Source organism: Chiloscyllium punctatum, chromosome 4 (genome assembly GCF_047496795.1).
Source record: "Chiloscyllium punctatum isolate Juve2018m chromosome 4, sChiPun1.3, whole genome shotgun sequence".
NCBI lineage: Eukaryota > Metazoa > Chordata > Chondrichthyes > Orectolobiformes > Hemiscylliidae > Chiloscyllium > Chiloscyllium punctatum.
The window spans coordinates 94740864-94766822 of NC_092742.1; the positions used below are offsets into that span (position 1 = coordinate 94740864).

General features: G+C 43.2%; 1 protein-coding gene across 1 annotated transcript; it reads right to left on the bottom strand.

The window, feature by feature from the left end:
- Positions 1-9085: 9085 nt before the first annotated feature.
- On the bottom strand, positions 9086-22540 carry LOC140475991 (EEF1A lysine methyltransferase 3-like). The gene is made up of 4 exons (XM_072567893.1): positions 22370-22540; positions 21279-21390; positions 10845-11237; positions 9086-9273 (listed from the first exon to the last, which is right to left on the bottom strand). Exons 1-4 carry the CDS (start codon positions 22538-22540, stop codon positions 9086-9088), a joined length of 864 nt encoding a protein of 287 aa, XP_072423994.1.
- Positions 22541-25959: the final 3419 nt, after the last annotated feature.

Below are 25959 nucleotides of genomic sequence, written 5' to 3' on the forward strand. Positions count from 1 at the left end.
CTGTGACCCCTCGTGTTAGCCATTTCTGCCCTGGGAAATAGTCTCTGGCTATCGACTCTATCTATGCCTCTCATTACCTTGTATAATTCAATTAGATCCCCTCTCCTCCTCCTTTTCTCCAATGAAAAAAGTCCAAGCTCAGTCAACCTCTCTTCATAAGATAACCCCCCAGTCCAGGCAGCATCCTGGTAAACCTCCTCTGAACCCTCTCCAAAGCATCCACATCTTTCCTATAATAGGGCGACCAGAACTGGATGCAGTATTCCAAGTGCAGTCTAACCAAAGTTTTATAGAGCTGCAACAAGATCTCACAACTCTTAAACTCAATCCCCCTGTTAATGAAAGCCAAAACACCATATGCTTTCTTAACAACCCTGTCCACTTGGGTGGCCATTTTAAGGGATCTATGTACCTGCACAATCTGTTCTTTCACACTGCCAAGAAACCTATCCTTAATCCTGTATTCAGCTTTCAAATTTGATCTTCCAAAATGCATCACCTCGCATTTATCCAGGTTGAACTCCATCTGCCATCTCTCAGCCCATCTCTGCATCCTGTCAATGTCCCGCTGCAGCCTACAACCGCCCTCTATACTGTCAATGACACCTCCAACCTTTGTGTCAGCTGCAAACTTGCTAACCCATCCTTCAATCCCCTCATCCAAGTCATTAATAAAAATTACAAACAGTAGAGGTCCAAGGACAGATCCCTGTGGAACACCACTCACCACTGACTTCCAGGCAGAATATTTTCTTTCTACTACCACTCGCTGTCTTCTGTTGGCCAGCCAATTCTGTATCCAGACAGCTACGTTCCCCTATATCCCATTCCTCCTGACCTTCTGAATGAGCCTACCATGGGGAACCTTATCAAATACCTTGCTGAAGTCCATATACACCACATCCACAGCTCAACCCTCATCACCTTTTCTAGTCACATCCTCAAAGAACTCAATAAGGTTTGTGAGGCATGACCTGCCCCTCACAAAGCTGTGTTGACTGCATTTAATCAGATGGTCATAAATCCTATCCCTCAGAATCCTTTCTAACACCTTGGAGACAACAGATGTGAGACTTACTGGTCTGTAATTGCTGGGGATTTCCCTATTTCCTTTCTTGAAGGGAGGAATTATATTTACCTCTCTCCAGTCCTCAGGTACGACTCCAGTGGAGAGCGAGGATGTGAAGATCTTTGCAAGTGCCGAAGCAATTGCATTTCTCATTTCCCAAAGCAGCCGAGGACAAATCTGGTCCGGGCCTAGCGACTTGTCAATCTTAATATTTGACAAAATTTTCAGCACATCAACTTCCTCTATCTCTATCCATTCCAGCATGCACACCTGCTCTTCAAAGGTTTCATTCACTACAAGGTTCGTTTCATTCATAAAGACAGAAACAAAAAACTCATTTAGGGCTTCCCCTACCTCCTCAGACTCCACACACAAGTTATCCCTGATTGGCCCTACTCTTTCTTTGACCATTCTCTTATTCCTCACATAAGTGTAAAGTGCCTTTGTGTTCTCCCTAATCCGTTCTGCCAAGCCTTTCTTGTGCCCCCTCCTGGCTCTCCTCAGATCATTTTTGAGGTCCTTCCTCGTCTGCCTGTAATCTTCTAGAGCTGAGCTTGACCCTAGCTTCCTCCACCTTATGTAAGCTAGCTTCTTCCTTTTGATGAGAAGCTCCACCGCTCTCGTCATCCAAGATTCCTTTATCCTACCCCTTCTCGCCTGTCTCAGAGGGACATATTATTCATCACTCGCAACAACTGTTCCTTAAATAGTCTCCACATGTCTATAGTGCCTTTACCATGGAACAATTGCTCCCAGTCCATGCTTCCTAACTTATGACTAATCGCATCATAGTTTCCTCTTCCCCAATTAAATATCCTCTCATTTTGCCTAATCCTCTCCTTCTCCATAGCTGTGTAGAATGTGAGGCAGTTGTGGTCACTATCACCAAAATGCTCTCCCACCACAAGATCTGAAATAAGATGAAAAAATATAAGACCCAGATGAAGTATGGCTAGTGCCTGAGAATTGATGAGGAAATCTTGCTGCTTTGCAACTGAGTTGAGATTCTGACCCCAACCACAAGATCTGATACCTGCCCCGGCTCGTTTCCGAGCACCAAGTCTAGAATGGTCTCTCCCCTCATCGGCCTGTCAACGTACTGAGTTAGGAAACCCTCCTGACCACACCTTACAAAAACAGCTCCATTCAAATCTTCTGCTTGAAGGAGGTTCCAATCAATATTGGAAAAGTTAAAGTCACCCTACTACATCCACACTTTTCCAAAATCTGCCGACCTATGCTTTCTTCAATCTCCCTGCTGCTATTGGGGGAGCCTGTAGTAAACCCCTAACGAGATGACTGCTCCCTTGCTGTTCCTAATTTCCACCCATACTGACTCGGTAGGCAGATCTTCCTTGACAATGGAAGCTTCTGTAGCTGTGATACCCTCTCTGATTAGTAGTGCTACACTCCCTCCTCTTTTTCCCCCCTCTCTATTCTTTTTAAATGTTCTAAACCCTGGAACATCCAGCAACCATTCCTGCCCCTGAGAAACCCATGTCTCTCTTATGGCCAAAACATCATAGCACCAGGTACTGATCCATGCTCTAAGTTCATCACTTTTATTCCTGATACTCCTTGCGTTAAAGCAAACACACTTTAACTGATTCCCTTGGTTCCTTCCAGGAAAATCCTTCCCAGTAGCTGGTCTACCTCTTGCTATTGCCTCATCTGCATCAACTCTCACCTCCGGTATACAGCTCAGGTTCCCACCCCCCTGCCATACTAGTTTAAATCCTCTTGAACTACTCGAGCAAACCTTCCACCCAGGACATTGGTCCCCTTCCAGTTCAGGTGCAACCCGTCCTTCTTGTACAGGTCCCACCTTCCCCAGAAGGCATCCCATTTATCTACATATCTGAAGCCCTCCCTCCTACACCAGCTGCGCAGCCACATGTTAAGCTGCGCCCGCTCCCTGTTCCTCACCTCGCTATCTCGTGGCACCAGTAGTAAACTAGAGAACACTACTCTGTTCATCCTGCTTTGCAACTTCCATCCTAACTCCCTGAAATCACTTTTTATATCCTCAATCCTTTTTCTAGCTATATCATTAGTGCCAATATGTAACACGATTTCTGGCTGTTTGTCCTCCCCTTTTAGAACCTTATACACCCGATCGGAGACGTCCCGGACCCTGGCACCAGGGAGGCAACATACCTTCCGGGAATCCCGATCCTGACAACAAAATCTCCTGTCGATTCCCCTAACTATCGGTCTCCTACCACGAGTATTTTTCTATTCTGCCCCCTTCCCTTCTTTGCCACAGTATCAGGCTCAGTGCCAGAGAACTGACTACTATGGCTTTCCTCTGGTAGGTCATCCCCCCAGCAGAATCCAAAATGGTATACCTATTGCTGAGGGGAATGTCCACAGGGGATCTCTGCACTGGATGTAATTTTGTTTGAGACAGTGCAGAGTAGATTGACCAGAATGGTTCCAGGAATGGAGTTTTTGGTAAGTATTCAGATTAGAGATGCTTAGGTTACCGTCCTTGGGAGAAATAAAGATCCAGGGCAGATACATGACAGATTGGATGACGTAGGCAAGGAAAAGCTGTGCCAATTATCTACTGGTGAAAAGCCTGTGAGACACATATGTAAAATGTTGGTCACGGAATGCACAAGGGACCTGAAAGATGCAAAGTTCACTAGATAAGTAAAAGGAAAATTTGCTGATAGGTTTAGTGCATATTTTCCACATGGATTTCTTTTTAACTATTTGACAAAGTAGCCCTTCAAAGACTGATAATGTAAGTTGAGGTTTGTGGAGTAATCAGGCAGTATCAACTTGGATCCAAAGAAATACACTTCAAGACTGAAAATATCATGTCACGATAAATGGTACACTTTCAGACAGGTATAACCAGGAACTCAGTGCGTATGAGAGTGGTTGAAGAAAAGCTGATACCTAGTTATGAAAGGAATTTGGAAAGGCATTTGTGGAAGTTAAAACTACATGGCAAGGGGTTTAGAGAGAGAGAGATAGGACTGACTGGATTGAACCACAGGGTACTGGCATAAACTCAATCGAACTAATAGACTCCTTCAATGCTGTGGAATTCGATGTCTGTGCAACTCTGTATCATTCTGTCTCTACCTCCCTTTCTTGGTTTAAGATCCAATTTAATATCACTTTATTTGATGCGTCATGCTGTTGCTTTTTCAAATGACTCATTATATGGCTCAGAGTCAAAGTGTGGTGAATCACATGAGATGAACTTATATTAATGGAGCAACATACAAGTAGAATGCTGTTGCTGATTAGCAACACATGCATTAGTGATGTTAACTTCCACTATGCAAAGATTTGCTGATCCCAATGAACCCATGGAATGCGAATGTTGAGTTGGGAATTGCTTGTTGCTGATCACTGCAAATTGCAGAAATTCCTGCCCCAGAACTGGAGTCAAGAGACGTTGTCGACAGAACAGTCTTTGCATTCACCTTATATGATGTTGCAAGCATGTCTTGGTTTGCAATGACAATAATATTTCATTGACTGTAAGATATTTTTCTTTTATTGATTTTTTTTTCAAATTATTTGTACATTTTTATCTGGATGCTTGATTAAATGTTATATCCATTTATGGTTTCGACGTTGATGCAGTTGCCAAACAATACATTTTCATTTTTGATTTTTTAGATGAGTCTGTTAAAGGGTATGGAATGTCGGAAAAAAGAGAACCTGGAGGTTGAATAAAATCAAACTGAATTCGAGATGAGCGACTCATGGCATGAATGCATCACCACAGGTTCATATTTTCAACATCATTGCCAAGTCAACTCATCAGAGAAGCAGTGTTTTGTGCAAGGCCATGACTGACAAAGGCTTTCGACACAGTTTGTCAGTTACATAGTGATAAAAAACCTCATCACCCACAAGTTCTGTCATCATCTCACTGTTCTCACACCATTGTCTGCATTCCATTAATCCACTGCCTATAACCTGTTGTACACACTCTCCTTTCTTACTTGCCCTCCACCTAGCCAAAGGACCACATTTAATCTCTGCAGTCCTGCCACATCCACTCATGAATAGTGGTGGACAATTGAACACACACTGGAGGAGGAGTGTCATCTAACATACCATTTCTCAAGGGGTGCCTAGCACAGCAGGGCAATGAAGAATGTGCAATAACCTTCATTCAGAATTGTCGAGCGGATGATCCATCTTCGCCTCCTCCAGAGGCTCCCAACATTACAGGGTCCCAACGTTACATGGTGACTCAGTGGTTAGCATTGCTGCCTCACAGCACCAGGGACCCAGGTTTGATTCCAGCCTCAGGTGACTGTCTGTGTGGAGTTTGCATGTTCTTCCCGTGTATGCGTGGGTTGCTCCGGGTTCCTCTGGACATATGAATAAGAAGGGTTTAGAGGGAATGGTTCATTCTACATGAGATCAAGGAACAGATGGAAACAGTGGATATTACAAAGTATATGGACACTGACAATGTTTTGGCAGCATTATTGAAGACTTGTGCTTCAGAACTTGCCATGTCCCTAGTCAAGTACAGTAAAGCACTAACAATATGGAAAGTTACCTGGGTATTTCTTGCACACCAAAAGCAGAACAGGTGCAAACCAGCCAACTACCACCCCATCAGTCTACTGTTGATCATCAATAAAATAATGGAAGGTGTCATCAAGCCACCACAATCCCGTGGCACCTTCCTCTGCAACCGCTGAAGGTGTAACACCTGCCCATTTACCTCCACTCTCCTTACTATCCAAGGTCCCCGAACATAAGTTCCAGTTGAAGCAGCATTTTGCCTGCGCTCCTCACAATCTAGTTTTTGGCATTCACTGCTCATAAATGTGGTCTCCTCTACATTGGGGAAATGAAGTGTGGACCGTGTGACCATTTAACAAAACACCCCAAAAATGAACTTGAACTTCAAGTTACCTGCCACTTTAACACAACACCCTGCTCCCTGGCCAACATTTCTTTCTCCGGCTTGCTGCAGGGCTCCAGTGAAACTCAGTAAAGCTGGAAGAACAACACCTCACTTTCTGCTTGGGGACTTTACAGCCCTCTGGACTCAACATTGAGTTCAATAATTTTAGGGCCTGAACTCCCCCATGTCCTAGCTCCCAATCCCACACACCAGGCCTTGTTCCCACATAGTCTGCCATCACACACTACCTATTTTTAGCCACTAACAGTCTCTATTAACAGCTACTCACTCTCTCAGCCAGATCGCTATCCACTTCTTTGTCTGTCTAATGTTCTTCTTTCTCTTTGGGCTGTATCTCCACCTATCATTTATTTCTTACCTCCTCCCCCACCCTATCTTCTGCATATAAACCAACATTTTCCTAGCTGCCATCAGTTCTGAGGAGAGGTCACCAGACCCAAAATGTTAACTTTGATTTCTCTTCAAAGATGCTGCCAGACCTGCTGAATTTTTTCAGCAATTTCTGTTTTTTTCTTATTCACAGCATTCGCTGTTCTTTCAGCTATTGCATGGTAATGTAGAGTTCAAATTAAAGTCAAGTCAGCCATGATACAATTGAATGTAGACAAGCAGGGGGCTGGAAGGACAAAGCAAACCAGGCAGCATCAGGAGGTGGACAAGTTGACATTTCAGGTATTACCCTTCTTGAATGTTGTTGAATGGCAGAACAGGCTTGAAGGGGCAATTAGCCTATTCTTGTGCCTACTTGATTTGTTTATATGTGACTGGAAGCCTGTGTCCAGTGGTGTACTACTGGGTCAGAGCTGGGTCATAGAATTATAGAAGCCCTACAGTGTGGAAACAGGCCATTCGGCCCAACAAGTCCACACCAACCCTCTGAAGAGTAACCCATTCACACCATTTCCACTACATTTACCCCTAACTAATGCACCTAGCTTACACATCCCTGAACACTATGGGCAAGTTAGCATAACCAATTCAGCTAACCCACACATCTTTGGATTGTGGGAAGAAACAAGAGCATCCAGAGGAAGAAGCCAGTGCATCGGGTGATTGTTTTTTTTTCAGTACAGTAATGATCTAGACATGAATGTAAATAGTTTTATCAGTACATTCACAGATGACATCAAAATTGGTGATGTTTTAAATACTGAAAGGAAATCCTAGGACTAGTACATTACAGATAGGCTGGTCTGATGGGCAGGACAGTGGAAAATGGGATGTAGGAATATTAGCAAAGTTTCTCGGTTAATAATGCAATGATATCACTGAGTCATCACATACCCCCAGAAGAGATTCATTATGAAGTTATCTGGATCAGAGCAATGCACCCACGAAGAGAGACTACATAGGTTGGTGTTGCTTTTTTCCTAAGAGAAGAGAAGGCTGGGGAGGATCAGAATGAGATGCACATAGTTCTGAGTGGTATAGACAAGGCAGAAACTTTTCCCCCTTAGCAGAGGAATCAATAATTGGGAACACTGTTTTAAGGCAGGAAGCAGAAGATTTGAATTTGATTATTTTTCTGATTTGAGTGAACGTTTGCTTTTGCTTCAGAGAGTTGTCAGTATCTGGAACCTACTGCTTGAAAATGTAGTAGTGGCAGGAATCCACAAAGTGTTTAAGATACAGATGGTGACATCTTGAAAAATGCCCATATTATGGAGGAGGAAGTGCTGGATATCTTGAAATTCATAAAAGTGGATAAATCCCAGGACCTGATCAGGTGTAGCCTTGAACTCTGTGGGAAGATAGGAAAGTGATTGCTGGGCCCCTTGCTGAGATAATTGTATCATTGATAGTCACAGATGAGGTGCCAGAAGACTGGAGGTCGGCTAACGTGGTGCCACTTTAAGAAAGGTGGTAAGGAAAAGCCAGGGAACTATAGACCAGTGGGCCTGACATCAGTGGTAAGCAAGTTTTTGTTTAGATTAGATTCTGTGCAGTATGGAAACAAGCCCTTCAGCCCAACAAGTCCACACCGACCCTCGGAAGAGTAACCCATCCTATCCTATATGTACCCCGACTAATGCACCTAACACTACAGGCAACTTAGCATGGTCAATTCTTTGGACTGTGGGAGGAAACCAGAGCACCCGGAGGAAACCCACACAGACACGGGGAGAATGTGCAAACTCCACACAGACAGTCGCCCAAGGTGGGAGTCGAAACTGGGTGCCTGACGCTGTGAGGCAGCAGTGCTAACCACTGAGCCACCGTGCAGACATGATGAACTGAAGGGTTGTAAAAATTCCAAAACTCTAGCTCTATGACACCTACACTCCCCACCATCTACCTAACCTCCTGCCATCAAAGCCAATTTTTCCTACTTATTCAAAACTTCCAAAAGGCTATATTGCTTACCTTATTAACTTATCACCTTTGTACCATACCCACTTGACAAGTAATTTCTTCCCACTTGGCATGTGACCCTCACCTGGCACACTACCCACACCCTACTGGTACCATATCCAGCTGCCACCTCATCAGGCACCCTATAGATTGGGCATTCTATGGCCCCCAACATTTATCCCACCCACCTTACTTGCCTGGCATCCTACCCTCAAGCCTCTCAGCGCCCTAACATCACTCTTACCATACCTACTTACAGCTACTGACAAAACAGCTGTCAGAATCTTTACATTTCAGAAAAAGGCAGCAAAAACTTTGATACAGAGTTTGTTAAACTTTGTGAAAGATCGTGATTTGTGTTCAGTGAAATTGGGGTTGTTCTGCAGGACTTGGATATTCAGTCAACTGAAGGCCAGGTTACAGTGTTTTGCACCTTCACCCTATGTGAATGATACTATTGTACTTCGCCTAGAAATAAATACCAAGCTCAGTGTATACCATCTACAAGTAACACATCGAACTTCAATCCGGAGCACACATGGTGGGCGAGTATTATACAGAGCTTGCGATATTGTACCAGCCATAGCTCTTTCTCAGTTTACCTCTTTCTCATTTACCTCTTTCTCAGTTCCGTTTGCAGGGTGGTATGTCTGGATCCAAGTTTGTAAAATAGCTCTTATCTCTGCTCGAGCATAATTTCGGCCTACCGGTCTGCCTCTGCTCTTCACACTCTTCACGTTCATTCAGTTTTATGTTTCTTTTTCACCAAATGTCAGATGGACAGTGTCCACTACAGCTCGAAGTCGTGTTGCGGAGCCCCCAGATTGTTCAGGAATTCGGTTGTAGTCCCCTAAAATCCGCTTGGTTAATAGTCTGTCTTGTGAGTTACGCTTATTCTCATAAAAATAAGGAATCCTTGTGGTGGGCATGTGTTTTGCTTAAGAGTAAAACACTCCTCTTGTCCACCAGGCGTTACTCTATCATGCTATTCCTACTTGTTGACATTTGCAATATAACTCGATTGAAAGTTAGTGGGTGCCTATTTTCACTCCTTATGTTAAGTAATTTGATACCGCGATAGTTGATTCCTAGAGGCGCATAGATATTCTGTCCAACGAACAGCAACATTGCAATGAATTTATTATTTAGCTGTCATCAGCGATTTGCTCAACTTAATTGAAACACGTACTGCAGAGAGCCAATTCACTGTTTTAATTGTATCTGTGCATCCATTTGTCAACTCAATCGTCAGCAACAGAAAAGTAAATTGCACTTTTTGAATGACAACGGTATAACATTGCAACGTAATGTTACCAAAGGGGACTTCAACATTGCAATACCTTGTCAAATTGAATCAGATTTATGCAGTGCTTTCTGTGCGATGGTACAGAAAATAAATGATGCTGATTTTAACTTCCTAGAACAGTAAACTCTTTGGGAAATTAGCTTTCACAGGTTGGAACACCAATTAAGTAACTGTAGAATTTAATGCATAATTAGTACACAATTGCAGAGTTTACATAGAATGTAACTAGACTAGTGTGCACAGTTGGCAATATGATAAATATATGTTGCCCTATTTATATAATTGAGTTAGTTAGTTAGCTCGAAAACCTTGCACTTGTGTAGAAAACATAATCTTTTGCGGACAGCTGGAGTCTGAGGTGCGCTCTCACGCCTCTCGAAGGAAGCGTGAGGTGAAAGCTTATCCGAGATACTAACTTTGAATCCTGGGAGAAGATCGCTGACCTAACTAAACTGAAAGGGGTGCAGCCTCTTTAGAAAGTAAGTGCAGAGAGGAGCAGAGAGGAATGAAAGGAGAAGAAATTGCAGTTGCAAACCGACCTTAGCAGTCACTTATTTACCACTGGAACCCTGCCAAACACCCCAGAGAGGTAAACATGGTCATCGCCGCCTCAAAGGATGATCAAGATTAGCAGCGTGCTCCCCCCCCCCCCCCCCCCACCTCCAAAAAAAAGATGAAGTAATATGCTCCCTCTACAGTTCATTTCACTTGATTTTGTACATTTCTTTCTACGATGATTTGGAGTGAAAATTGCGCAAGTAACAACATCTATTTCACCCGCAGTTTAACTCCGAGATCTAGAGATAAAATTGACAAAGCTCAGCAATTTCTTAAACACTTTGCTAATTTGATTTGTCAGTCTAAAGCAATGTACATATATTAATTGAATTCACATATACAACAAAGTTAATATGCTTCACGATCCTTTTTATCTGTTTGTCACGTAAACAAAATCCATGCTATGCTAAAGAAAACATTCTCAACGTTAATTACCGAGATTTTTCTAAGGCAGGAACAGAAATGGTGGAAGGCCGATCCTGCCTGGTTTTATTCATGACTGTCTCTAGACAGCATTTAAAATTCAAACCTTCCTTTGAATGACTAATTTGTGTTTAAAAACCTGTAGCTGTGACGTGCTTGATTTATTCCAGGCTATTGATGATGGTAACGGCAGCAATGTGCGGGCTTGTCCTATTGCTTACAGTCTAGAGAACCAAGTTTGGTCATTTTGTAGACAGCTATGTATTTAGTCTCTAATCTGTCCACAACCTGGCAGTTAAAATAGCCAGGGAGAGTCACTTCATGGAAGGAAAGAGATCCATTCCCACTTCGAAATTCGGAAGCCAGGTAAATCGTTGTTCGTTGGCTGCAGAGATGCCTCAGAGTATCTACAAGTGCAGTATAAGAAGATGAAGAATAGACAATATCCGATCCCAGGACGACATCATAGTCGGTATTAAAGTTATTTAGATCTTCACCCCAGGTCAGGGCACACACTTTTAAACGGTGCCTGCAGGCAAAAGGGACGTTAATGGAGATGTTGTTGTTTATTTGCCTCAGAATTGCTGGTTGGTCTGTCATGGTAACATTTCCACCTGAGAACAAGAACATACAAGGAGGGTTTATTCATAATATGCTCTTGATTCCATTTTGATCTCGCATTAGGTTCATCGAAACAAAATATAACCGCCTTCAAGGAACAATGTACGTCCATAAGAAGTTAGGAAGAGCAAGCTTTCTGACCCACTATTAAACTGATACTCAGACCACCTCTCCAGAAGTTACTGACAACAGTAATGTGAAAGCAATCGACACAAAGTATATTGTGCTATCGGGTACCCAGGAATGAGATTGATTTAAAACGAAGATTTTAAGGCCACATTTGCTTTAAAGTATTTTAGTACATGTTGATAGATGAGGAAATTCCAGCACTCGAATGTTTCAAACTTAATAACATGAGGTCTTCAATAAGGTGTCGGTACTTAGAGTCATAGAGACGTACAGCATGGAAACAGACCCTTAGGTCCAACTCATCCAGGCTGACCAGGTATCCTAAATTAACCTAGTCCCATTTGTCAGCACTTGGCCCATATCTCTCTAAACTTTTCTGATTCAAATAACTATCCAGATGCCTTTTAAATTGCAATTATACCCACCTCCACCATCTCCCTTGACAATTCATTCCATACACACACCACCCGCTGCGTGCCTCTCACCTTAAACCTATGCCCTCTAGTTCTGGACTTCCCCATCCTGGGGAGGGGGGGGGGAACCTTGATGATTTACCCTATTCCTCTCATGATATTATAAACCTCTATAAGGTCGCCCCTCAGCTTTCGATGCTCCAGGGAAAACAGCCCCAGCCTATTCAGCCTCTATCTATAGCTCAAACCCTCCAAACTTGGCAACCTCCTTTTCTGCATCTTTTCAAGTTTCACAACATCCTTCCAATAGAAGGGAGATGAGAATTGCACATAATATTACAAAAATGGCCTAACAAATGTCCTGAACAGCCATAATATGACCACACAACTCTTATACTCAATGCTCTGACCAATAAAGGAAACCACACCAAATGCCTTCTTTACTATCCTATCTACCTCTGATTCATTTTTCATGGAACTATGAACCTGCACTCCAAGGTCGCTTTGTTCAGCAACACTCTCCAGGACCTTATAATTAAGTTTAAAAGTCCTGGTCTGATTTGCCTCACATTTAACTAAGTTAACATCCATCTGCCACTCCTGAGCCCATTAACCCAGCTGATCACAATCCCATTGTACTCTGAGGTTGCTGTTCACTACACCCCTAATTTTGGTGTCATCTGCAAACCTACTAGCTATACCTCCCATGTTCACATCCAAATCATTTACATAAATAACAAAAAGCAGTGGACCCAGCGCCAATCCTTGTGGCACACCACTGGTCACAGTCTGAAAAGCAACCCTTCACTTCTCACCTCTGTTTCTATCTTCCAGCAAGTTATGTATTCAAATGGTGAGTTGACCCTGTATTGCATGTGACCTAACCTTGCTAACTACAAGGAACCTTGTTGAATGCCTTACTGACATCCATATGGATCACATCCACTACTCTGCCATTATTAATCCTCTTCATTACTTCAAAAAACTCAATCAAGTTTGTGAGACATGACTCCCCATGCACAAAGCTATGTTGACTATCCCTAATCAATCCATAAGTTGACACGGAGCTGGAACTGGATGAGATACATTGAAGGATACTGAAAAAAGTGAGAGTGCAAATTGCTGAGTCTTCCTGAAATTCATGGGCAGTGCCATTCACTCTGGATAATTGCAAGTAAGAAAGAGAGGGCAAGAATACGCCAAGCAACTACAGGTCAGTAAGTTTAATTTCTAAACTGAGAAAATGATTAGAAATAATAAATTGAGATAGAATTAAAGACTTTGAGTTCAATTCGAGTTTGATTTATTGTTATCCCATGCCAAAGTACAGTGAAAAGTGTTATTTTGCATGCTATACAAGCAGATTGTAATGTACAAAATGTATCAGGCTAGTAGAAGAGAGAATAGAATGCAATATTACAAACACAGATAAGGTGCAGAGAGAGAGAGAGATCAACACTAAAATTTAAGCAGCCCATTCAAACATCTGACAACGGTGGGGAAGAAGCACTGGTCAAACTTTTATATCTTCTGCCCAATGGAAGAGGGTGGAAGAAAGTATAACTGGAGTGGTTTTATATTGGTTGTTTTCCAAGACAACAGGCAAGTATAGATGGAGTCAATAGATGGAAGATTGGCTTAAGTGATGAACTGGGCTGTATTCACAACTGTCTGTAGTTTCATGCACTCTTAGGAAGTGCAGTTGCCATATCACACTGTGACGCATCCAGATAGGATGCTCTCCATTGTGCGTCTATAAAAACTAGCAAGAGTCTTTGTGGATATGCCAAATTTCTTAGCTTCCTGAGGAAGTAGATGCATTGTTCTGCTTTCTTGACCATCATACAAATTGATGTAGCCTCAGAGTATCTACTAGTGCAGTATAAGAAGATGGGCCAGGTGGACCAGGACAGATTATTGGCGGTCATCACTCCCAAAACTTGATACCCTTGACCATCTCTTCTTCAGCATCATAGAATCCCTTCAGTGTGGAAACAGACCATTCGGCCCAACATGTCCACACCGACCCTCCAAACAGTAACCTGCCTAGACCCATTCCCCTGACCTATTTCTCCACATTTACCACTGACTAATGCACCTAATCTACACATCCCTGAACACTATTGACAATTTAACATGGCCAACTCACCTAAACTGCACATCTTTAGATTGTGGGAAAAAAACCAGGGCACCCAGAGGAAACCCGTGCAGACACAGGGAGAACATGCAAACTCCACACAGACTGTTGCCAAAGGCTGGAATCGAACCTGGGTCCCTGGCGCTGTGAGGCAGCAGTGCTAACCACTGAGTCACAGTGCCACTCATCATTGATGCAGACAGGGGCATGCACTCCACTTTGCTTCCTGAAGTCAATGTCCAAATCCATCATTTTGCTGATGTTTTTAAATCTATGCTGCTAATCATTCAATCTCTTTACTGTACTCTATCTCAACATTCAGTTCCAAACTTAACAGTCCCAACCTCCAACCTCCAACCTCATAGTCAGAGAACCTTGCACTGCTTGATTCTATCTCCTACTGAAGGTTCACAAACCTGACTTCCCCAGTCAACCCATTGTCTCAGCCTCCTCCTGTCCTACTGAACCCATTTCTGCATACCTTGACACCATCCAGCGCCCCCCCCCCCCCCCCACCACTTAGTGTAGCAAATACCCACCTATGTTCAGGACACCACCCTTCACTTCATCCAAGACTTTTGTTTCCTCAGCTCCCTACACCGTATCTTCACCATGTATATCCAGTCTCTACACACATCTATCCACTATGATGAAGGCCTCCAAGCCTTGCATTTCAACCTCTTGCACGATCACAATCAGTACCTTTCCACTGACACCCTCATCTGCATGTCTGAACTGGTCCTCACCTTTAACAACTTCTTCAAATCTTCCTATTTCCTCCAAACCAAACAGGCATCGTCCCCAGCTATGCCTGCCTCTTTTTCAGGTAGATGGAACAGTCCATCTTCCATAGTTACACTGGCTCCACCCCCCACCTGTTCCTCTGCTACATCAATTGGTGCTACCATGTGCTCCAGCAGGCAGGTTGAACAGTTCATCAACTTCACTAACATCTTTCACCCGACCTCAAATTCACCTGGGCCATCTCAGACATGTCCCTCCCATTCCTGGACCACTCCATCTCCACCTCAAGTGACCGACTAACCATGGACATCTACTACAAACCCACCGACTCCCGCAACTACCTGCACCACACTTCCTCCCACCTGCCTCTTGTAAAAATGTCATCCCTTAATCCCAATACCTCCGCTTCCTCTGCATCTGTTCCCAGGATGACCAATTCCACCATAGAAAATTGCAAATGGCCTCCTTCTTCAAAGACTGAAATTTCCCCTCCCAAGTGGTCGATGATGCCCTCCAGTGCATTTCCTCCACTTCCTGCACCTCTGCCCTTGAATATCACCCCTTCAACTGCAACATGGACAGAACCCAACATCCCCCCCCCCTCAACGTCCTTACCTTCCATCCCACCAACTTCCAATATTGCATCATCATCCGCCACTTCCGCCAGCTATAAACAGACCCCACCAATAGGGATATAATTCTCTTCCACCCCTATCAGCATCGCAGAGAGACCATTCCTTCCGTGACTCCCTTGCCAGATCCACAAACCCCACCAGGCCACACCGCACTCCCAGCACATCCATCAGAGATTCACCTGCACTTCCACAAATGTCATCGACTGTATCCGTTGCACCTGATTGTGGTCTCCTCTACATCGGGGAGACAGGACGCCAACTTGTGGATGGTTTCAGAGAATACCTCCGAGACACCTGCACCAACCAACCCCACCACCCCATGGATGAACACATAAGACCCCCTCCCACTCCATAAAGGACATGCAGGTCCTGGATCTCCTCCATCGCCAAATCCTAACCACCCAACAACTAGAGGAAGAACACCTCTTCTTCCACCTTGGAACCCTGCATCACACAAGATTAATGTGGATTTCACCAGTTTCCTCATTTCCCCTCCCCCCACCTTATCCCAGACCCAAGCCTCCAACTTGGCACCACCCTCTTGACCTGCCCATCATCTGTCCCAACTATCCATTTCACCCTCATCTTTGACCTATCACCTTCTCCCCCAAGTTCATCTACCTATTGCATCCTCAGCTACGTTTCCCCAGCTTTACGCCTCTCTCATTTATCTCTCAGCCCTCTTGGCCCACATGCCTCATTCCTGATGAACAGCTGATGCCCAAAATGACAATTCTCCAGATCCTCAGATGCTGCCTGACCTGCTTTGCTTTTCCAGCACTACACTCTTGACTGTCTCATCATTGTTGTGACCTATAATGGTGTCATCAACAAACGTGTAAAGGGAGTTCAGGCAGACTTTGGTCACACACTCGTGAATGTTTAAGTAGTATAATAAGAGGCTGAGTATGAAGTCTTGCAGAGCAGTAGTGCTGAGGATTATCATGGAGGAGGTGTTGTTATGTCTTCTTACTGATTGCAATGTATGGGTCAGGAGGTCAAGGATCCAGTTACAGAAGGGGGAGCTGAGACTGAGGCCTCACAGTTCGGAGACGAGTTTGATTGAAATTATAGTGTTGAAGGTATATCTGTAGTCAAAAAGTAAGACCTGACATAGATGTCATTGTTGTCTAAGTGTTCCATAGATGAGTGTAGGACCAGAGAGATGGCATCTGCCATTGACCTGTTGCAACGTTAGACAAATTACAAAAGATCAAGGCAACATAGGAGGCTAGAGTTGATGTGAGCCATGACTAATCTCTCAAAGCACTTCAGAACTATGGAGTTCAGTAACACTGGGCAGTAGTCATTGGGGTATGTTGCATGAATTTTCTTTGGCACTGGGATGATGGTGGTCTTCTTAAAGCAGGTAGGGACTTCAGCTCATAGTAAGGAGCATTTAAAGATGTTAGCAAATACTCCCACCAGCTAGTCCACGTAACATTCATATAGGTAAATCCAGATTAATGAAGGAGGGAGAGAATGGATGTATTAAGGGAAAGTGTGATTAATTAAATTGTTTGACTTTTTTTGAGGAGGGAATAGGGAGGGCTGATGAGGGTCATACTGGCAATTGTGTGTGCACTGACTGTAAAAATAATTTGATGCAGTGCAGTACACATTGTGAGACCAATGAGCAGAATTAGAGCTGTGGAATGAAAGCAATAGTAGAAATGGAGGTACAGTATTGACTCAGTATTTGAAAAATTCCTATAATTTTGCTAAAGACTTGTGTTGCAGAACCTATCACCACCAGCCCACCAACAGATCCACACACTCCCCACCTCCCCCCCCCCCCCCACCCCCCACAACCCCACACACACACCGAGCCAAGCTGTTATTAGCTTGACAATATGCAAGCATGCCCAGTAATATCTTCTGCACAAAACAAAACCTGTGTCCTACCAATAATAGCCACTCCATTGGTCCACTTTCAATCATCAGTAAAGCAATAATCTGCTTACTGATGCTAAACGTGGGTTCTGTTAAGGCTACTTAGTTCCTAACCTCTTTACATCCTTCATTCAATTGGACCAAACTGCTGAATTCCAGAAGTGATTTGCACATAATTGCACTTGATATTAAGGCCACACATGATGGAATGTGGCATCAAGTAACCCTGGAAAAGCTGGAATCAATAAGAATCCAGGGGAAAGCTTTTCTCCTGTTTTGAGTAATACCTGGTGTAACGGAAGTTGATTCTTTTTGTTGAAGAACCACCATCTCAGTTCAAGGATATCTGTCAGATGTTCTTCAAGATTATGTCCTAGGTTTAACCATCTATGGTTGATGGAATAATGACATTCCCTCTATCATAAGGTCAGAACTGGAGATGGCCACTGATGATTGCACAGTATTGAGCATCTGCAATACTGCCTGACTCTGCAAAGACTGAAGGAGTTCATATCCAAAATCTTGCAAAATCTGGACAATATCCTGGCTTGGACTGACCAGTGGCAAACAACATTTAAACCACAGAAGTGTCAGGCAATAACAATTTCCAACAAGAAAGAATCTAACCATCGCCCATTGACAGTCAATGACATTGCCAAATCTGAATCCTCTACCATCAACATCCTGAAGGATGCCTTTGACCAGAAAATGCATTGGATTAGCCATATAGATACTGTGGGTACAAGAGCATGTATCTTGCAGTGAGCAACTAACCTTATCAAAAGAGCCTGTGGTCTACCTATGAGACACAAGATTGGAGTGTAATGGTATACTCCCAACTGCTTGGATAAGTATGAGCCTGGAATTGAATCTGAAGTATAGTTCCAACAAAACTCAAGAAGTTTGACACCATCCAGCATGAAAAAGGCTGCACAATTGGCACCTGATATCCAATCCCTACATTATTCAGTAGCATTAGTGGGCGGCACAGTGGCACAGTGGTTAGCACTACTGCCTCACAGCACCAGAGATCCGGGTTCAATTCCCGCCTCGGGTGACTAACTGTGTGGAGTTTGCACGTTCTCCCTGTGTCTGCGTGGGTTTCCTCCGGGTGCTCCGGTTTCCTCCCACAGTCCAAAGATGTGCAGGTCAGGTGAATTGGCCATGCTAAATTGCCCGTAGTGTTAGGTAAGCGGTAAATGTAGGGGTATGGGTGGGTTGCGCTTCGGCGGGGCGGTGTGGACTTGTTGGGCCGAAGGGCCTGTTTCCACACTGTAAGTAATCTAATCTAATCTAATTAGTGGGTACCAACCATAAGATGAACCACAGAAATTCATCAAAACCTTTTAAACTTAATCATAGATACCCACCGCTACTTCTGGCATTAAATACATGGAAGCATTACCACTTACAAGACTCCTCCACACTCCTAACCATCCCATTTAAAATATATCGTCATTCCTTCAGTGTTGCTAGGTCAAAATCCAGGAACTCCCTCCCTTGTATCATTCTGGCTCCACCTAAAACAAATAGTCTATAGTGAATCAAGAAGGGAGCTTACCACCACTCTCTCCATGGCAATAAATAAAGGCCCAGCCAGGGATGGCTGCAACCCATGAATGAATAGACAAAAAAAAATACACACAGGCACGATCACATTCAGAATGCCCAAGTGACAATTAAATTGCCAGTGTAAATCTTCCCTGGAATTAGCATCATTATATTCAGGATTATCAGGATACTGTTGTCCAATTGTAGAATCTCATCTCGCATTGTGTGCTTTGTATGCACGAGCTCATTGATAAATCTCAATATCTTGCTAGCAGTAAACAGTTGAATTGACATGATGATTGATATGATCAACCAGTCTTTGAGATGTATGACCTACATTATTGGGGATATTCTCTATCACAAAGATTCTGCCAAATAGAGTTAGCTTGCCAACCAGTCAGCACTCTCCTTTCAAGCAGTATAAATGTTGGTTCCAACATGAATTTGCATTCTGACATAATGTCTAGATGTATGCAAAACAAAATTTTGAACAAAATGTGTATTTTCGTCAGCAATTCCCAAATATTTAATTGGATGAACTCTCCACTCATGCAATGCTCAATTTATTTTTACAAAAACGGCCTGGTAATTCTGCAGTGGTTAAGGAGCCAAGTGAGGTGGTGGTAAGGTGCAGTTGGGTGTCATCAGCATGATATACAAATTAATGCCATATTTTGGACAGTGCTAGTGAGGCTGTATGTCAATAGAAAACAGAAGGAACTAAGAATAGACCCTCAAGGGACACCCAGGTTTATGCTGCAGGAACTGGAAGAAAAATCTTTCTAAATGATTAATGAAAATAAAATACTGTGTATGCTGCAAATCTGAAATCAAAAGAGGCTTGCTTGAGAAACCCAACAGATCTGGCAGCATCTGTGGAGAGAGAAACAGAGTTAATGTTTTGACTCCAGCATGATTTTTCTTTGAAGCTGAAGCAAGATGGGACAATCAGGAATATTGAGCTGCTGAAAGATGGCAGAGACAAATGGAACATAGGGTTTGTGAAATGATAAGGGACGTTTAGAGATTACAATTGTAGGATAAAAGGAGTGGTAATCGTTAGAGAGAAAACAAGGATTAGATCCATAGTAAGTGACAATAACATCTGTCTCCAGTTCCAAAAAACAGCTGAGACTTTTGGAATGTTACTGTTGTATTATTGTAATATGTATTCTGCCTACCACTGGATTGTTAAGAATCAAACCAGGTAAGACCAAGATGGAAACTGTTGAAGTCCACATTGATGTCTTGGGGTTGAAGTGTTCAGAGGTGGAAGAGGAAGAAGAACGCCTCATCTTCCGCCTCAGAACACTTCAACCCCAAGGCATCAATGTGGACTTCAACAGTTTCCTCATATCCCCTTCCCCACCTCATGCTAGTTCTAAACTTCCAGCCCATGACTTGTCCAGACTTGTCCTACCTGCCTATCTTCTTTTCCACCTATCTACTCCACCCTCTCCTCCTTGACCTATCACCTTCATCCCCTGCCCCACTCACCCATTGTACTCTATGCTACTTTCTCCCCACCCCCACCCTCCTCTAGCTTAGCTCTCCACACTTCAGGCTCACTGCCTTTATTCCTGATGAAGGGCTTTTGCCTGAAACATTGATTTCGAAGCTACTTGGATGCTGCCTGAACTGCTGTGCTCTTCCAGTACCACTAATCCAGAATCTAACATGGGAAGTGCTGAGTGAGTTTTGGTGATGTGCAGTTTAGTGGGAATTATGGTCAAGGAAGCAGGTGGTGGGTCTAATGACAAGCGAAATGGGAGATGAAATTAGGGTGAATATGGAGGAACTAAAGATCACAATTCTAGGGAAGGGGCATCCTTATAGGACGCTTGACCTGGTAGGTCTGTGGACAAAAAGGACATGGCAGAGACCACTTATTGGATGGAATTGACCTTTGTGGAAAATGTAGACCTCATTCCTGTCACAACTTGATATAAATGAAAATGAAAGAGACAGGGCAGGGAACATGATGCAGATGGTAAAGGAAGATAGGTTAAATCATTGGATGTTAGAAGAATAAGGACTGACTTCATGAAACATATCAAATTGCAATGGTTTGAGCAAGTAGGTGTGGAGAAACCTCCTGTATGGGGAATGTAGAAGACGATTCACAATCTCAGAAGTAAGGGCTGATCATTTAGGCAGGATTACGCAGTTCATTGCATGCTGAACTTTGAAATTATGTATTCTAAAAAGTTGTAGTCTTTCAGTCATTGAGTTTATTCAAGAAAGATCTGGGTTAGACAAATGATTGCATAGTACGGTCAGTAAGAGATATGGGGTTAGTGAGGAAAAGGGAGTTGATGTACAATGCCATCCGTGATTATGTTCACTGACGTAGTACTCTCGAAGAGCCAATTGACTGCATGCTTCCCATTTCTTATATTCTTACGTTCGTCGCACAGTAGTGTAAATCTCTTGCACCCAGACCACTTTGTGATTGATATTGATGCGCCTTACTGTTTCTCCACTCGCCAGTAAAATGGCCTATTTTTGCTTCAATTCCATGATATAACTCACCGAGCAAGGTTGCTAGGATCCCCACGATTCCAGTGCCTGATCCCAATTCAATCACTTTCTTCCCAGTAAAACTGACGTTTTCCTTTTCGAAGTACCGGCAAAGCGCAACCCCCTGAAAATAAGAGGGAAAAAATGTTGCTGACAAGCTTCTGTCTAAGAAATGTTTGCTTGGAAGCGGACGTGCCGTTGCAAGCAAGTTTGCAGAGTGGATTAGTCTCGACAAGTAGGATAAGGGAAGGTTCTATGCGCATTTCATGAATCGTTCATTGGTTACAATAGCATTTCGATTATCTCTGAGTAGCACCTTAAGACTGCCCAAAGCGTTTGAGTTCATTTGAGTTACTGTTCATGTCAATTCGCGCAGGGCAAAATGTTTTAGAGCGACAACAGACACCTATTTGAGTCCTCTCCATTGAAGGGGTCGGCAGACAGAGTGAAGCGCATAGAGTTGTGGGGTCTTACGTTCTCACTGGATGGCAGAACCCAACCTGACTTGAACGTTTATCGTGATCAGTGTCGATCACAATGCAGCGTTCCTCCGCGCTGTTACTCTAGATTGTATGACTATAGTCTCCGGCAGAGATTAACTCCACTAGCCGCTGACAGAGCAGTCACGGTTCTATCATCCAGCTATGGCCTGACACTGCAATAAATGAAAAGTATCAGAAATTCCGCCGTGCATTCACCAAACAAATAATTTTCAGTCCTGCTACGTGTATTTAAAACTGCGGGGTGAACTCAATTCGAAAATATAACACTCTCTGTAAATCGCATCTTCAAGGTAAGGCATACAATTGGAACATGCAACTCGTACTTATTCTATCATTTAAACCTCTGAATCCCATTTTAGTTTTGAAAAACGGACATGCTAGTATCTAAGAGGCATCGGTTACATTAATGCATTAAAATATGTGAAAGAAACAATTCACATTTATAGAATGAACTACATGTAAATTATGCTTGACACCTGAAAAATGCTCAAAACTCATCTTCCTAAGATTTCAAATAATATGCAACTAAGAGTGGGTTTTTTCGAAGTTAGTAAAATGCAGTTTCTCTTCTACTCCATTCTACTAACGCAGTTCACTCACAGCCTCCCAGACATACGAGGAGACGCCCAATTCAGCATCCATGAATCGAACGATCTTTAGATTAAATCCGCAAAATTCGAAGTTGCTCCTGCGAATTGCAGCAGTCGGGGTTCGATTCTCACTCTCGCGAGCTTTGGAGCTACATTGCTCTCGACTTTGGGTCGCCGCCATGTTTTTTTTTCGATTTGAACCCGTACACAATGGTTTGCAATGAGGTTGACGCCGGCTACAGATTGGCAGCAATTGTTGGAACTGGAATTATATATCGAGTTATGAGGCGTCATGGCGCCTCAGATTGCGTCACAGCCAATGATGTGTCATCATTTCTCAAGTATTCGTACATAGCAGTTACTTTTGCCAACAAGGATTTGAGTATTAGTAATGGTGGCCCCAACAACAAAGGACTATCTTAAAGGACAGAGGATCAAATGTCGAACTTTCTTGCGTTTGCGTTGAATTATCAAAACAACTAGGCCCCAATGTTTCCATTAGTGAATTATCCGACTCCGCAAGATACCCCAGAAACGGTTGACGTCTGGTTCTAATTCCTGGAGCACAAAGTCTATTCTTAACGCAGTACTGAGGGAATACTGTTGTGCCCATAATGCTGTCACGTGATGGCCAAGTGGAAAGGTCTCTTGTCGCATGTGGACATTCACGGCCATTTTGAAGTTGGGACCTAGCCTTGTGGTGTGGCCAATCGCCACCACTCAATTACCACCGAAATCAGAAGATCTGGCGCGTGCCTCTTGCTCGTTTGCTCCGAGCGAATTAGTCAGTCGTCTCCTGTATACTAACAAATATTGTTCTTCAAAATAATTCATTTGAAAATACTTCAACGTTCAGTAATGGCTAAGGATCTATCTGCTCTTCCAAACGTAGGTGAATCCAAAAGCAATTTTCAAACAACCTCTTCTGAAAATCAAATGATCGACTCTGAAATTCCTGAGAAGAATCATATCGAACTAGGAACGTTAACTCCCTTTCTCTCTCCATAGACGCTGCCAGAATGACAGTTTTCCAGCTTTATTTTTAACCGCAGATCTCCAACATCAGCGCTAATCTGGTTTCATCCGTTTTTTTTAATTCTCTTGTTGCAGAAGCTGCATCCATGGTACTGTCCATGGTGTCTTGTCTATTCTCTTTCTTTGATCGTGAAAACTTCAGTAGTAGTTCCAAACGCAGGACGGAGCTATCTCTTTTCCTGATGAGAAAGTCTCCCGGGAAACCTGGGGGCATTTTAAATGGTTACCGACATCGTTATTTACTTAAGAAATTCCCAATGAAAAATTCTCCCTTAGATATTCGGAATGATAAGCAAATCTCCAATCTTTCAAATGGTGTCCCTTTACCATTTTGGAGGGCAAAGCACTAAGGGCAGCACCAAGTCAATAAGGCACATATCCTCCCGGCTTACTGCTATATAATCATCCATTGTCATTGGGCCAAAAACCCTGAACTAACTTCCGAACAGCAGCGCGGCTATACCTGAACTGAAATGAATGGCTCTGATCAGGACAGGAGCTCAATACATCCTACTCATTGAATATTATGAACCACAACTAGTATTGTTCTTGTTGAGACAACCTTGCCCTCTGTGAAGTATTCACTTCACCATCCTGCGATCGTATGTGATTAATAACTAACTAATAACTTGAGGGGCATAAAACAGATGTTCAGTTATCCCAATCGCCGTGAACGAAGTTTACAGCACAGTAGAGATAAGCATCCGTGTTTCAGAGGGGACCTAGGGGATAAGCGGTAACGCCGAGCCAATAGGCAACAGTAACAAGTCGACTTCAGAATGTTAGATGACGAAACACTGGGATGTGTAAGGGCATGGAGAGGGTGGGTGGGCGGGGGCGGAGGGGAGAGGGGGAGAGAGACAAAGTGCCACAACGTGGCAACTATTGCATTTTCATATTGATGGAAAACGTTTCATACGCAATTGAAAGGATATTGAATACATTGAAACACGGTGCTTTGCAGCTCAAAATTCCTTTAGAGTTAATTTTGAGCTACATTTCTTTCAGTGACGACATAACAAAACATCAAAATATGCGCCCTTGAATAAATTATTACATTTCATTACATTGTTTCCCGAAGTTTTTGCATCTAGGTTAATTTAACTGCTCCTCACTTTATTAATCCAGTGACGAAAAAATAACTTAATTTTTTTTAGATCCAATGAGAAATGTCCTTTCAGACTTGGTCCAGTCGATCAGCAATGGTGCTCCCATGACAAGGTAGCGTCTTGGTAATATCAATTGAACCTGCCGTCCCCCATCTCGAGTACATTCTGTGTTGTAACCACCCTCAAAGTTTCTTGAATTTGGTGGACTATCTAATTTATCGCGAGGCAGGGACAGTTGCGGAGACAGGGGTGCAGGTGGTAGTTTGTAGACAGCAACTGGTTCCCTTACCCATGTTTGAAATGATAACACTAGACTTCCATGGGCTCCGAGTCAATGTTGAGAACCACCAAAGCAAGTCCATACTGATTATATGCCAGGACATACCGAGGCTTTTGACGGTGGTCTTGGGAACATTAGTTGTAAGCTTAAATTCTGTGAGCATTTCTATCAGGTTGCTGCTTTATTAGTCTGCAGGATCTCTCTCCCAATTTTGGCATTAGACCCTGGATTTTACTAAGAATCACTTTGCAGGGTCGATTGCTCTCTGTGTGCAAATGTTCCTCTCAGTGTGTAGGTCAATGCCGGGTGGCCCTTCCACTTTGTGTTTGTAATTGCAGACCAATGGAATGGCTTTCTGTAACATTTCGGAGGACTCAACCACATATATCTGAAATCGTATGTTGGCCAGATCAGGTAAAGACAGACCTTCAGAAGGACATTAGTGAGACTCACTCTTCTACTTCCTCCTCCACCAAGGAGTTGGGCAAACTCATCCTAACACACAGCTCAGTTGTTGGCAAGTTGTGCAACATCCAGTGCACCCGCGCAATTCCAATTTCGTACTGGTGGATTGTACCAGAGCTTTCAAAGCACTAGACTGTGAACTTCGGATGCACAGTGCCAGTTTGATTGGAGACCATAAGAGGCATTTAGTATTCCAGCGCCCCTGATCCTCTCTTATTTCCTGCGTGTCAACCCCAAAGTCACCCAACAGCCATAAATGAAGGCCTTCTAATGGCCAGAACATTTGAAGCACTTGCGACTGTCTCAGTCTCATCATTGCAATCACCAGAGAACGCAGTTTACCTTGCATAATATCACCTGGCATGTGCACTTCAGCAATGTTGCAGAACGGCAACTTCTCAGCACCAGTTATTTGTCTAATGTAAGAAATCATCCTTGCTCTTTCACTTCTTATGCTGCTTATTACATTTCAATGTTATGGTCCTCTTAGCAAATATGGGAATATCAAACCTTTATCGGCAAAATAAACAAAATCCGGAGATATCAACGTACATTCCCAGAGCTGTTCTTAAAAACGAGTTTAAGTAGACATCCCTAATGCTGATGGAGGCTGATAATTATTGCTAAGAAACATAATCAGTATAGCAATAGCACTAACAACAGAAGAAACAAGGGCAGGGGTGCATGATATCATGTTCCAGGCTGCTATAC

What these genes read in the sequence shown, in the direction of transcription:
- LOC140475991 (XM_072567893.1), bottom strand. Translation starts at nt 22,540, where the DNA reads ATGGCGGCGACCCAAAGTCGAGAGCAATGTAGCTCCAAAGCTCGCGAG. An exon ending in GATCCTAGCAACCTTGCTCG is followed by an intron (nt 11,238 to 21,278) that starts GTGAGTTATATC and finishes TCTTGTTCTCAG; the next exon opens with GTGGAAATGTTACCATGACA. An exon ending in CAAACTTGGTTCTCTAGACT is followed by an intron (nt 9,274 to 10,844) that starts GTAAGCAATAGG and finishes TTTACTCTTAAG; the next exon opens with CAAAACACATGCCCACCACA.